This window comes from Trichoderma reesei, assembly GCF_000167675.1.
Source record: "Trichoderma reesei QM6a unplaced genomic scaffold TRIREscaffold_10, whole genome shotgun sequence".
NCBI classification, from domain to species: Eukaryota; Fungi; Ascomycota; class Sordariomycetes; order Hypocreales; family Hypocreaceae; genus Trichoderma; species Trichoderma reesei.
Genome location: NW_006711157.1, coordinates 534,367 through 545,289, shown reverse-complemented (window position 1 = coordinate 545,289; position 10,923 = coordinate 534,367). Strand labels below are relative to the sequence as shown.

Genomic DNA, 10,923 nt, shown 5'->3' with positions numbered 1-10,923 from the left:
TAGGTATCTATTGGTGATGTTTGGCTATAGCGTTACACGTTGTGTGGTAGGCTGAGAGACAAGATGGAGTGTCTGTGATTGTGAGGTACATGTGTATAGGCGCGTAGTTGGTGAGTTGATGCGTTTTTGAATGTTTGAATATAGCGGTTGTTCCGTTTGATTGCCAAGAGGTCGGGAAGATGTCGAGCAGAAATCGGATACCCAAGGTTTCTATATATGGTGGTGATGTAGTTTTGGTTATCTTTATATCCCATCCCTCCATCTCGTGTTCTCCCACGCAGCACCAGCCCAAAGGATCTTCTTCCTCTTTGTATTTCGTTTCCTTTTATTTTCATCTTTAATTCTTTTTTTTTTCTTTCCCCCTCCTGCTGAAGGGATCACAGGTAGGTAATTTTCTCAACCCCTCGCCACAGCCCTCAGCGCAGCAACAGCATCGCCATCATAGGCCTTGAGCAGCTCCGTGGCCTTTGCCTTGCTGACTTCCAACTGGTCGACGAGCAGGGCAACATCAGCGGCGTCCACCTTGACGCTCTTCTTTGCCGCCGCCGCCGCACTTGCTGCTCCAGTTGCAGCTGGCTTTGAGGAGATTGCTTTGGAGACGGCTTCGTGGTCGACGTTTGCCGGGGTGGACGTTGAGGAGGAGGAAGCTTCGTCGACGGAGGACGGGGCGTCGAGGTTGGAGAGGGCGGAGGCGGCTTTGCGGTCTTCGGCGGTGCCGGTTTGGGAGGGCGGGGGGTCGGAAGCGTCTGCGGAGGACATGTTTTTTTGAGGTAGGTAGGTAGGTAGGTATATGTATGATGTAAGGGCAGAGAGCTTGTTGTTGGCGTTGGTGTGAGTGGGTGGGTGGTGTTTTGTATTTTGGTGGTTTGATGAGGTTGGGGGGTGTAGTAGAGGATCGATGGTGATGATGATGCTTGGAGGTTTGATGAGTTGTGAGTTTGGAGCTGGAGCTGGAGCTTGGTGGGGAAAAGGTACGTTTGGGTTGTAACCTTTTTGGAGGGGCGAGGTCTACCTAGGTTGCTAGGCAGTTACTAGCATGAAGCCCTACCCTGGAGTGTCCATTGATTTGGGCAATTTTGCATGATGATGCCGACTGCGTTCTTGTATGTGATTTGATGCCATCTTGTGTAATGGTTTTAGACTGGCAGAGCTCAAGTACTAATACATTACGATTTTGGGCCGGATTCTAGTAGTACAATTTGATTGAAAACCTGGTATTTATCCTTCAGGGTATTAGCTATGTTGCTACATGATATTGAACTGTGTCACCCTCGAGCTGAAAGTAAAAGACTCCGTCATGGCACACAGCATAAATAATGTGCAACATCCTTTCGAATATCCCCGAGAAGTCTCTTTGGGTACTACTTGTAAATATTGCGTGCACACAGAGAGCCTCATCTACCTATTCGAGGCACCTCCCAGCTGTTGGTGACATCAAGCAACAAGCACAATACCTGACTAAGACCAAGCGGTTCAAGTGGCCAGCCCTGTCTGTACGTAATCGTCCAATACAGCTGCAGCAGCGCTTCTGATTGGCCAATTGCCGCTCTTGCAGGGCGCTGAAACTGGGGGACAAAAACGGGAAGGAATTGGAGATGGATAAGGTACGTACCCCAAATCTGCACGGGCAGCCGCACGGGCCTCTTGATTTTTTTTCTTAGGTTGTGTGTGAATGCCAACAATAAAGTGGCACTGACTCATCGTTGATTCAGCCTTCTCGGGGTCTTGACCGGACCCTGTTCATTCATTCTAAGCCCTGACAAGCAGCATCTCTTGCCATTGACTCCAGGTAATCATATCTCTTCTTGCTGGGATTGGGACTATTGTATGTTTCTAGCAGAGTGCTGACGTGCGCTCATCAAGGCATCTCGTTGAATCTGGCACTATCAATCACAACAACTCGGGATTGCCCTCTCACCTTCAGAGGTGAAATCCTTGACTCACTGGTCCCTTGATTCGCACTCACTGCATCTCGGGGCTTTGTTGCGTCACCGAGGCCATTTTACAACAAGGCCGTCAGCCTCGTCCTTCACCTGAGTGCTCTTGCAAACACCATCCTTCCGACTCCCCATCTCAGCCAGCCTCTCCCCTCCTCAGCCTCACCACCATGGCTCAACAGTCAACCCTCCCCGAGGACATCGCCTCCCAGCCCTGGGACCCCTCGACCTGGCGCTCCAAGCCCATCAAGCAGTCCCCCGCCTACCCGGACCCCTCCAAGCTCACAAAGGCCGCCGCCGAGCTCTCGCGGATGCCCCCCCTGGTGCACCCCAACGAGATCAACGCCCTCAAGGCGCACCTGCGCGAGGTGGCCCAGGGAAACGCCTTCCTGCTGCAGGGCGGCGACTGCGCCGAGCTCTTTGACTACTGCGAGCAGGGCGCCATCGAGTCCAAGATCAAGCTGCTGCTGCAGATGAGCCTCGTGCTCATCTGGGGCACCAACAAGCGCGTCGTGCGCATCGGCCGCATGGCCGGGCAGTATGCCAAGCCGAGGTCCAGCCCGACGGAGATTGTCGATGGCAAGGAGCTGCCCAGCTTCAGGGGGGACATTCTCAATGGCTATCACGTCGATGAGCGGGAGATTGACCCCAATCGTCTCATCAAGTGAGTTGCCTCAACCTACCTTACCCCTTAACTCACTTACACATCCATCCCCACTCACTCATGTTTCCTACTTGTCCTACTTGTCCCCATTTTCATAACTATGCTAACACATTTCGCGAACCAGAGCATACCACCACTCTGCCGCCACCCTCAACTACATCCGCACCGCCCTCGCCTCGGGCATCGCAGACCTCCACCGCCCCCTGGACTGGGGCCTGGGCCACGTCCGCGATCCCGCCCTCAAGGAAAAGTACCAAAAGATCGCCTCGAGCATCCAGCAGACGCTGCGCTTCCTCCAGGTCATCAACGCCCGCCCCGGCGAGCTCGAGACGGTCGAGCTCTACACCAGCCACGAGGGCCTCCTGCTCGAGTACGAGCAGCCCCTGACGCGCCTCCTCGAGAAGCCCACGCACCCCGGCGTCAGCAGGCCCGGCACTCCCCCCAGCCTCTCGCCCACCATCAAGCCCGTCGCCGGCAGCAGCAGTGAAGAGGCCCGCAAGGAATACTACGACACCTCGGCGCACTTTGTCTGGATCGGCGACCGCACGCGCCAGCTCGACCACGCGCACGTCGAGTTCTTCCGCGGCATCGCCAACCCGATCGGCATCAAGGTCGGCCCCTCGACGCCCACCGAGGACCTGCTCGCCCTCCTGCGCACCCTCAACCCGTCCCGCGAGCCGGGCAAGATCACGCTCATCACGCGCTACGGCGCCGCCAAAGTCGCCGCCCTCCTGCCCAAGCACATCCGCGCCGTCGAGGACTCCGAGTACCGCCGCTGCGTCGTCTGGCAGTGCGACCCCATGCACGGCAACACCCTCTCGACGCCGACAGGCATCAAGACGCGCCGCTTCAACGACATCTACAGCGAGCTCGAGCAGTCGCTGCGCATCCACAAGGAGCAGGGGAGCTACCTCGGCGGCGTCCACCTCGAGCTCACGGGCGACGCCGTGACGGAGTGTCTGGGCGGCAGCGAGGGGCTTGACGAGGATGACTTGTCGACGAATTACACGAGCTTCTGCGATCCGAGGCTGAACGAGAAGCAGGCGCTTGAGTTGGCGTTTTTGGTGGCTGATCATTATTCGAGGGAGCATAAGAAATGAGCTGGTTACGAACGTATGGTATATATATACGAGGAACCAAGTCATAATGTGAAAAAAGGGGTGGGGAAAAAAAGAAAAAGAAAAGATATATATCTCATGATAGGTATGAGAGATTGCACGAAAGACGGCGGCTATTTTTGCATATGTGTATATATATATCAATCAGCAAATCTTGGCCTGAGGTTCACAAGACGGACAAAAAGAAGTACAAGAGGTGGAGGACATGAAGCAGGGCATCTCCTCAGGACAGGCCTGACGCATTTCATAACAAAACATGCTGTTCATTTCGAAGACGCTCACTCTGTGCCAACATCTAAAGAAGAACTCAATGCCCTCTCTCAGGACCATGGTCCATCAAATGCGAGGATATATGCAGGTATACGGTAGATTCACACACATAGCCCCCACGCACCCTCACTTCAAGTAAATCGTCTGCGCCCCCTCAAACGCATCCCCCTTCTCCAGCTTCTGCCACGAGCTCACCGCGCCCGCCTCGACGCAGACCATCTTCTTCCAGCCGTCCTTGGGCTCAAAGTCGGCCATGCCCGCGGCCTTGTCGACCCAGGGGTTCCACACCACCACGTCGTCGAGGTTGTCGCGCACGACGCGGAACTTGGCGACGCCGGCCTCGGTGATGACGACGGGGTGGCCGGGGCCCTTGGCCGGTGTGTAGACGCGGTCCGTCTCGCCGGAAAAGGTGACGGGGTCCGAGGACTGCGTCTTGTTCTTGACGCCGTCGACCTTGTCGTGGTAGGGGGAGTCTTCGAGGCCGAGGACCTGAACGGACGCAATGTCCTTTTTTTTTAATATCACATGCTGTGTTAGTCTTTTTTTTTTTTTTTTTGTACTGCTATTGAGTTGTGAGGATAGGAGGCCCCTAGTATAATGCTTACAGAAACTCGGAAATACGTGTGCAGCAGCGTCTGGCACTCAAACGGCTCGTCGCCCTCGTTGGTCACCACCAGCGCCGTGCTCAGGCTGTCGGGCGCCAGCGTGACGCTGTACAGCAGGCCGAACTTGTAGGGCCACAGCTGGCGCGCGGCGTCGTCGAGGTTCTCCGACGACAGGCCAAAGTCGAGCTTGACGCCGCTCGCGGAGCCCTCTGTGGAGGACTTGCCGAGGAACTCCCAGCGGGAGTTGCGGGCGAAGCCGTGCTGGGGCAGCTTGGAGGTGGCCTCGTGGTCGGGGGCGGTGCCAAAGACCTGCGTGTATGGTGAGGGGGTCAGTTATCTTCTTCTTCTCTTTGGTAGGAATGAGTCTTGCGGTATCGCTCTTGGACCACAGTTTTTGCTCGTAAACGCAGAGAGAGAGAGAGGTTGTATGTATATGGAGAGAAGAAGAAGAAGAAGACGACATACCGGGAAAACCAAAGGAATGCCTCCGCGCACGGCCTTTGTCCCGTCCAGCTTCGCGCCCTCGCTCAGCCACAGCTTCTCATCGCCGGCGGCGTCCTTCCAGCTCAGCACGGTGGCGCCGTACAGCAGGACCTCGACGCTCTCGCCCGTGGGCAGGACGGCCGTGACGCGCGAGCTGTCGTCGGAGATGGTGACCTGCGCCTGGGGCTGCAGGCCGGGCGTCGCGGCCAGGGCGGAGGGCTTGTTCGGGCGCTGCACCATTGCGTATGTATGTATGTATGTATGTTGTATGTGAATGTGAATGCGATTTCGCGATTGCGGTTGCGGTTGCGACTGGAGATTGAGCGCTGTTGGGATGTGAGAGTTGGGGCGGGCGAGGAGGTTGGAGGTTTGGGAGAAAGCTGGATATGGACCTCCTGTTAGCTTTGAGGAGTCCTAGTAGGTATGATGATGACAAGGGAGAAGTGGCTGAAGGTGTTGTTGACTGTAAGGCGGGTATAAAAGCAGCGCGGTATCTTTACCTAGTCAATCCGAGTTCTGGTGTCAGAGGGAAGAGCTTCGAGGCAGGATACGCAAGAAGTGGAAGCTCCAGAGGATGGAGATGGAACAAGAGTGACTGCATCAGCATCAGCGGCTCCATTCTGGCGGGGTACCTTTTGAAGGGCTGCTGCTTTCCTCCACCCCCTCACCCCTCCTGCTTGGAATGGAGCTGCGCCCTGTAGCCGGTACTTGCACTCATGCGGATGCACTGGGCGTATGGTGGCCATTTAGATGTACAACTACTTGTAGCCCGGCGGCAGAGGCGCATCTTGCAACAGAATTGAGCTGCGACTCTGCATCCCACTTACATGAAACGCAACGCTTGTGAACATCCAGGATGCGACTCAATCTCCAGCTTGAGGGCTTGGTTATACGCGATGCCCCTCGTGTGATGCCAAACAGACTCTTCTAGGTGGCTTGGTGGCATAAACACTGTCACTACATGAAGCAGTAGGCAGAAAAAAATGGCATACTGAGGAGGATGCTCTCTGTCAAAGATGCCAGCATCATCTTGTTATCTCTGTTCGTCTATGTTGCCGGCCGCCAATTTGACCCTGAAATTTGCCTCCAGGTGTGGGTATATGTGACCTCAGTTATCCTCGAACAGGGTCTGAGAGAGAACGAGGATCAAAGAAAAAAGAATAATAAACAGAAAGTAAGTATCTTCATGCCGCGCTGCTTGTTATAGACAGGAGTTGTAGGACAGCCTGAAAGCCTCATGCAACGGCGCTTCTATGCAGCCCATGATGCATCTTACCCCACTTTGCGAGCACTCTCCTCGTCAATGCCAATAAACATCTTCTTGTTGGCGTCGGCACCGTTGCTTCCATCGCTGCTGTTCCCGTTATGGTGCTCCGCATGGGCCTTCTCATCAACCTCGTCTACCGGAATGAGGAGCTCGCCATTCTTGCCATATCTCCGCGGCTCGATCTCGGCCTGGCGGATGACGTCAAAGGTTCCGCGGAAACCCTTGACCTTCTGGAAAATGGAGTCCATCTCTTCCAGAGAGCGGTAGGCGGTCTCGGGAAAGAAGAAGTAGACGCATGGGACCATGAAAGCGTTGATGACGGCGAAGACAACATACGTCTTCCACTTGATGTTGGTGAAGGATACGGGGGTGATCATGACAACCTGCCCACGAATATTAGTAAGAGACTCGTCGTATAATGCAGCAATGGTGAGAGCCAAACCAAAAAGTTAAAGATCCAGTTCGAAGAGGTCGACAGAGCGTTGGCCGGAGCACGAGTACTTAGAGGGGTGATCTCGGCCGGATACAGCCACGTCATGCCCAGCCAGCCAACTGCAAAGAAGGTGTTAAACACAAACAAGAAGACGATGCCCGCAATCTGGTAAGGCTTCTCATCCCGCGAGTTGACGCCAGCGAGGATGGCCATGGTGACTGCCTGACCAACCGCACCGAAGAGCATGAGCTTGCGACGTCCAACGCGCTCGACAAGGAAAACCGCAGGCCAGGAAGCAATGAAGTACTCGGTACCGTTGAGGGCCGCGAGCAGACGGGACATGAACGGAGTCATGCCAAGGTCGGAGTAGATCTTGGCAGCATAGTAGGTAATGAGATTGATGCCGGAAATCTGCTGGAACATCTGGTTGACATAGGCGATAAGCGTGCGGTGGAGTGTGCGGTTGTGGTCTCTCGCAAAGAGCTCGCCGTAGGTGCCCTTGCTCATCTCCATGGCCGTCTCCTTGATGGCATGGAACTCGTTCTCGACGTGCCTATCCTTGATGTCGACGTCTGCGATGGCGGCAATGACCTCTTTTGCCTCTTCTTCACGACCCTTGAGAATGAGCCACCGAGGCGACTCCGGCAGGCCAAGGACAAAGGCGAGAATGAAGACGCAGAAGACGATCTGGAAGGCCAGCGGAAAGCGCCAAGCAACCGAGCCAGGAGCAAAGGACAAGCCAAGGTCGATCCAGTATGAAATCATGATGCCGCCCGTAATGAGGGCTCCCTCAATCATGACCAGCTTCCCCCTTCTGTGTGCGGAACATGTTTCAGACTGCCACATGGGAACGGTAGACGTGTTGCCACCGTTGCCAAGACCTGTTATAATACGGCCAATGATGAAATGCTCCAGAGTAAAGGCGGAGGCCTGTAGGATAGCACCGATAATCATGATGGAAGTACCGAGGAATATCATGCGCCGACGACCGAGGGGATTGCCGATGAAGATGGTGATGATGGCGCCGATGAAGCACCCCAGGTTGTAAGATGCCACGGCAATGCCCTGATAGGTGGAGCGTTGAGACGCGTCGCCAGCGTCGATGGCAGCATCTGGGTTGATGACGGGGAACTGGTTGAGGAAGACGGGGAGTGTCAGGATGCCGCCCATGACACCTTGGTCTGTGGTCTGTCAGTCTATGCCAGTTAACACGGCTTGTCGAGGAGAAGTCATGAACATACCGTAACCAAAGAGGAGAAAGTCACAGCCGGCAATGGTGCCGATGGCCCAGTTGAGGGCTTGACCTCTGAGGCCAAAGTATTTCTTCATGATGGCGATTTGCCGTCAAGGCCACTCCTTGTCCCTATTCAATGCGGCTCTCCTGGAAGCAGTCTTGCTGCTTCTGTATTCCGTCTACTCCCGTTAATTGCAGGGAAGAGAAGCCAAGGAGTGAAGATGAAGATGGCAGGCTGAGAAAGGCAAGATCAGACCTCGGGGGAAGGAGGGAGATATCACGGCCTTTTTAAGTCGCATCCGCACCACAGAGCTGCAAGCCAGCCACTAACACGACCGACTGGCTCAACTGGTGCAACATCACGGACGGGGAAGGGCTCCGTCACACTCGCCAGAAAACTGGAGACGCCGAGCCTTGCAGACCGTCCATGGCCGTTCCCGTCGACCCTGGTACTCGTCCATGGTGGCTGGAGTTACAATCAAGCAAGCCGGATGGATGTATCCAGCCCTCAGCGGGAACCTGCTGCAGTAGATCAATCTGGCTGCCTTGCCATGTCCATACCTGGTACATGTACGCGGCAACGCCAGAAGCACCGGCTCCTGTGACATGTACAGTGTACGACGCCCTTGGGGGCAAGATGCGGGATGAGGGCATTCGAGGCCGGGGCGTGGAGAATGAGGAGAAGTCGATCTCTGCCTAGCAGGTTAGTGGAGGAACCAGTTTGTTTGTCTGGCGGACTGAGTTTCTGCATCCATTTCGGCTCTCCTCCCTGCAGAATCTCCACCGCCTTTCACGCGTGGCGTGTGGGAGTACTCGTAGATGCCCTTTCCATGTGGTTGCTCCTGCTTTTTCTTCAGTTTATTACTAAGCTGGGAATCTGTTTTATCACGGCAGTTGAAACTGTAGAGCCTGCCCCCAACTGCAGCTCAGACTTCATCCTCCTCTCTCAACCTCACTTCAAAAGCACTCGCTGACCTCGACAATGGAAGCCCTGAGTCTACAGTATCAGGCTCGTTACTACTAGTATTGCGAAAAGCCTCCATTGCCGTCTTCGTCGCCTGGCCCCTGTCCACTAGCAGCTTTAGCGCCTTGCCTTGCAGCCACAACCACCAACAGTTGAGGTCCCCCGTTCGCCCGTCTAAAATTCTACCGGCCGAGTCGTATTAGCTGATACCGAACGGACGCCATTTTCCACAGCACGTCACTTGAACGGGATGCAATGCTCGTGCTCTCAGCATGCTTGAACAAGCCAATATGAAGCTGGATCGCCGTCCCTCGGCCCAGGAGTCAAGGCAACGCGGGAAATCGACCGTCGAAACGAAGAACACAACCTGATGATGTTCAGCATGACGTGGGGAAACCGACGTCACTCGCTAAATCAGCTCCAATACCCCATGGGAAACATGGTGGATCCCGGTGGGAAAGCGACTCGCTACCCTGGTGCGCGCCTTTTGCCCAAGGAGGCAGCAAAGAGTCACCAGCATGCCGACCAACAGGTTCATGAGTGGGACGCGGAATGGAAGAGCGCTTGGCGGGAGTGGCTCTCTCGAGAAATGCTCTGACAACCAAAGACTCGACCAGAGTTGGCCTCGAAACGGCATCTCAGGCCGGTGGCGCGCACCAGCTAGGGAACCCGATGTCCTCTCTTTGGCCCGAATCCTGCTAGTGCCTGGTGATAGCCTTCCCGGTAGGCCAGCAAGCTGACCTTGGTGTGCAGAAGCCGGGGCGGGTGGTCAGCAAGTCCGAGGAGGAGGAGGACTGCATCGGAGAAAACAAAGTTGCACATCTTCTTGTGTTCCAGGACGCTAGCTGATCGAGGCATATCAGCCCCTGCCATCATAGCGCCTTGCCCTGATGCTGTGCAGGTCGAGCGCGGGTATCTGGCGATTAACAATTCTTCAACTCCTTCTAGATGATTTGGCAATGCGCTCAATCATCATGATAGTGGTATCATGTCAATACCTGGTCTTTGGCCGCTTTCAGTTTCCGACAAATCGATAAGAATTCAGAGTCTGGGAAAGGATCTGTCAGCAGTCTCGACCCTTCTTTTTCCCCGCGTCCCCGGAATTCGCTTTCTCTCGTCTCGCGTGCTGCCCCCGGACGAGGTCCCCAGGCTTCCCCAGACATGCAACTTTGAAGCTATTCCCTCCTTTGCCCTCAGGGAATGCCTAAAACAGCGACCCGAGGCACACTGGCGACGAGGACCCTGAGGCAAACTGGGCTGACTACTAGTCGGCAGACCAAGCTGTCAGGGACCAGCGCTGGTCCAGACTGTTCCATTGCATGCCGCTCTAGTGTTCAATGTCACGATGATTGGTGCACTCGAAATTTAGGACCTCCATTCTGTGAATGCCTGTGAATGCCTGACATGGCATGGCTGAGGAGATCCAGGCATTAACACCTCCTCTCACCACTACCTACACGAACCTTTGGTGAATAGACGGTTCCGTGGATCGCGACGCCGTCAGTTCTCACCAACGATTTCTGGGCTGACGTCGTTTGCTGTGAGGATCTGAATTCTCTTCAACTTCGAGCCCTCCTTCCCCCCTTCGCTTCGGTACAAGAGGCAAGACCAGTTGCTCGTGTGGCTTGAGTGGTTATGTGCCATTCGGCTTGAAATCTATTTGCCTGTCTCGCGGTTCCGCATCGACGGCAATCCATTAAACGCACGTCGTTAAAAGGAATAACCATTGCTTTTGGCTACAAAGGCGAACGATTGTTCACTAACAGACTGCGAGCGTCAAGGTAGCTGAGCAGCCAAGGATACGCGGGCTCAAAGCTGATTCGACTTTTTGGGTTGATACTAATGAATAGCTTGGCTTCCTTGCGCAACGGCTGATTCTTGCAAAGCAGAGACGCATATTTCCATCTTTAGCTATCCAATGCCATCTTTTTCCCTTGCTAGCCAATAT

General features: G+C 54.9%; 4 protein-coding genes across 4 annotated transcripts; 1 reads left to right on the top strand and 3 right to left on the bottom strand.

The window, feature by feature from the left end:
* Positions 1–396: 396 nt before the first annotated feature.
* TRIREDRAFT_107793 (uncharacterized protein) lies at positions 397–759 on the bottom strand (the record flags this gene model as incomplete). Its single annotated transcript, XM_006965596.1, has 1 exon — positions 397–759. The coding sequence occupies one exon, from the start codon at positions 757–759 to the stop codon at positions 397–399; it is 363 nt and encodes a 120-aa protein (XP_006965658.1).
* Positions 760–1,837: 1,078 nt separating this feature from the next.
* On the top strand, positions 1,838–3,917 carry TRIREDRAFT_78347 (3-deoxy-7-phosphoheptulonate synthase). Its single transcript, XM_006965749.1, has 3 exons — positions 1,838–2,601; positions 2,726–3,020; positions 3,066–3,917. The coding sequence occupies exons 1-3, from the start codon at positions 2,108–2,110 to the stop codon at positions 3,699–3,701; spliced, it is 1,425 nt and encodes a 474-aa protein (XP_006965811.1). The 5' UTR covers positions 1,838–2,107; the 3' UTR covers positions 3,702–3,917.
* Positions 3,918–4,115: 198 nt separating this feature from the next.
* On the bottom strand, positions 4,116–5,617 carry TRIREDRAFT_22415 (aldose-1-epimerase; the record flags this gene model as incomplete). The annotated part of the gene is made up of 4 exons (XM_006965510.1): positions 5,578–5,617; positions 5,060–5,457; positions 4,595–4,903; positions 4,116–4,496 (listed from the first exon to the last, which is right to left on the bottom strand). Exons 2-4 carry the CDS (start codon positions 5,315–5,317, stop codon positions 4,116–4,118), a joined length of 948 nt encoding a protein of 315 aa, XP_006965572.1. The 5' UTR covers positions 5,318–5,457; positions 5,578–5,617.
* Positions 5,618–6,349: 732 nt separating this feature from the next.
* On the bottom strand, positions 6,350–8,106 carry TRIREDRAFT_62502 (uncharacterized protein; the record flags this gene model as incomplete). The annotated part of the gene is made up of 3 exons (XM_006965595.1): positions 6,350–6,727; positions 6,787–7,958; positions 8,019–8,106. 3 exons carry the CDS (start codon positions 8,104–8,106, stop codon positions 6,350–6,352), a joined length of 1,638 nt encoding a protein of 545 aa, XP_006965657.1.
* Between the last annotated feature and the right edge of the window lie 2,817 nt (positions 8,107–10,923).

Excerpts from the sequence above, each read along its gene's own strand:
- TRIREDRAFT_78347 (XM_006965749.1), top strand. The coding sequence starts at position 2,108 with ATGGCTCAACAGTCAACCCTCCCCGAGGACATCGCCTCCCAGCCCTGG. Across the intron at positions 2,602-2,725 it reads GACCCCAATCGTCTCATCAA|AGCATACCACCACTCTGCCG; the intron begins GTGAGTTGCCTC and ends TTCGCGAACCAG. Across the intron at positions 3,021-3,065 it reads AGAAGCCCACGCACCCCGGC|CCCGTCGCCGGCAGCAGCAG; the intron begins GTCAGCAGGCCC and ends CCCACCATCAAG.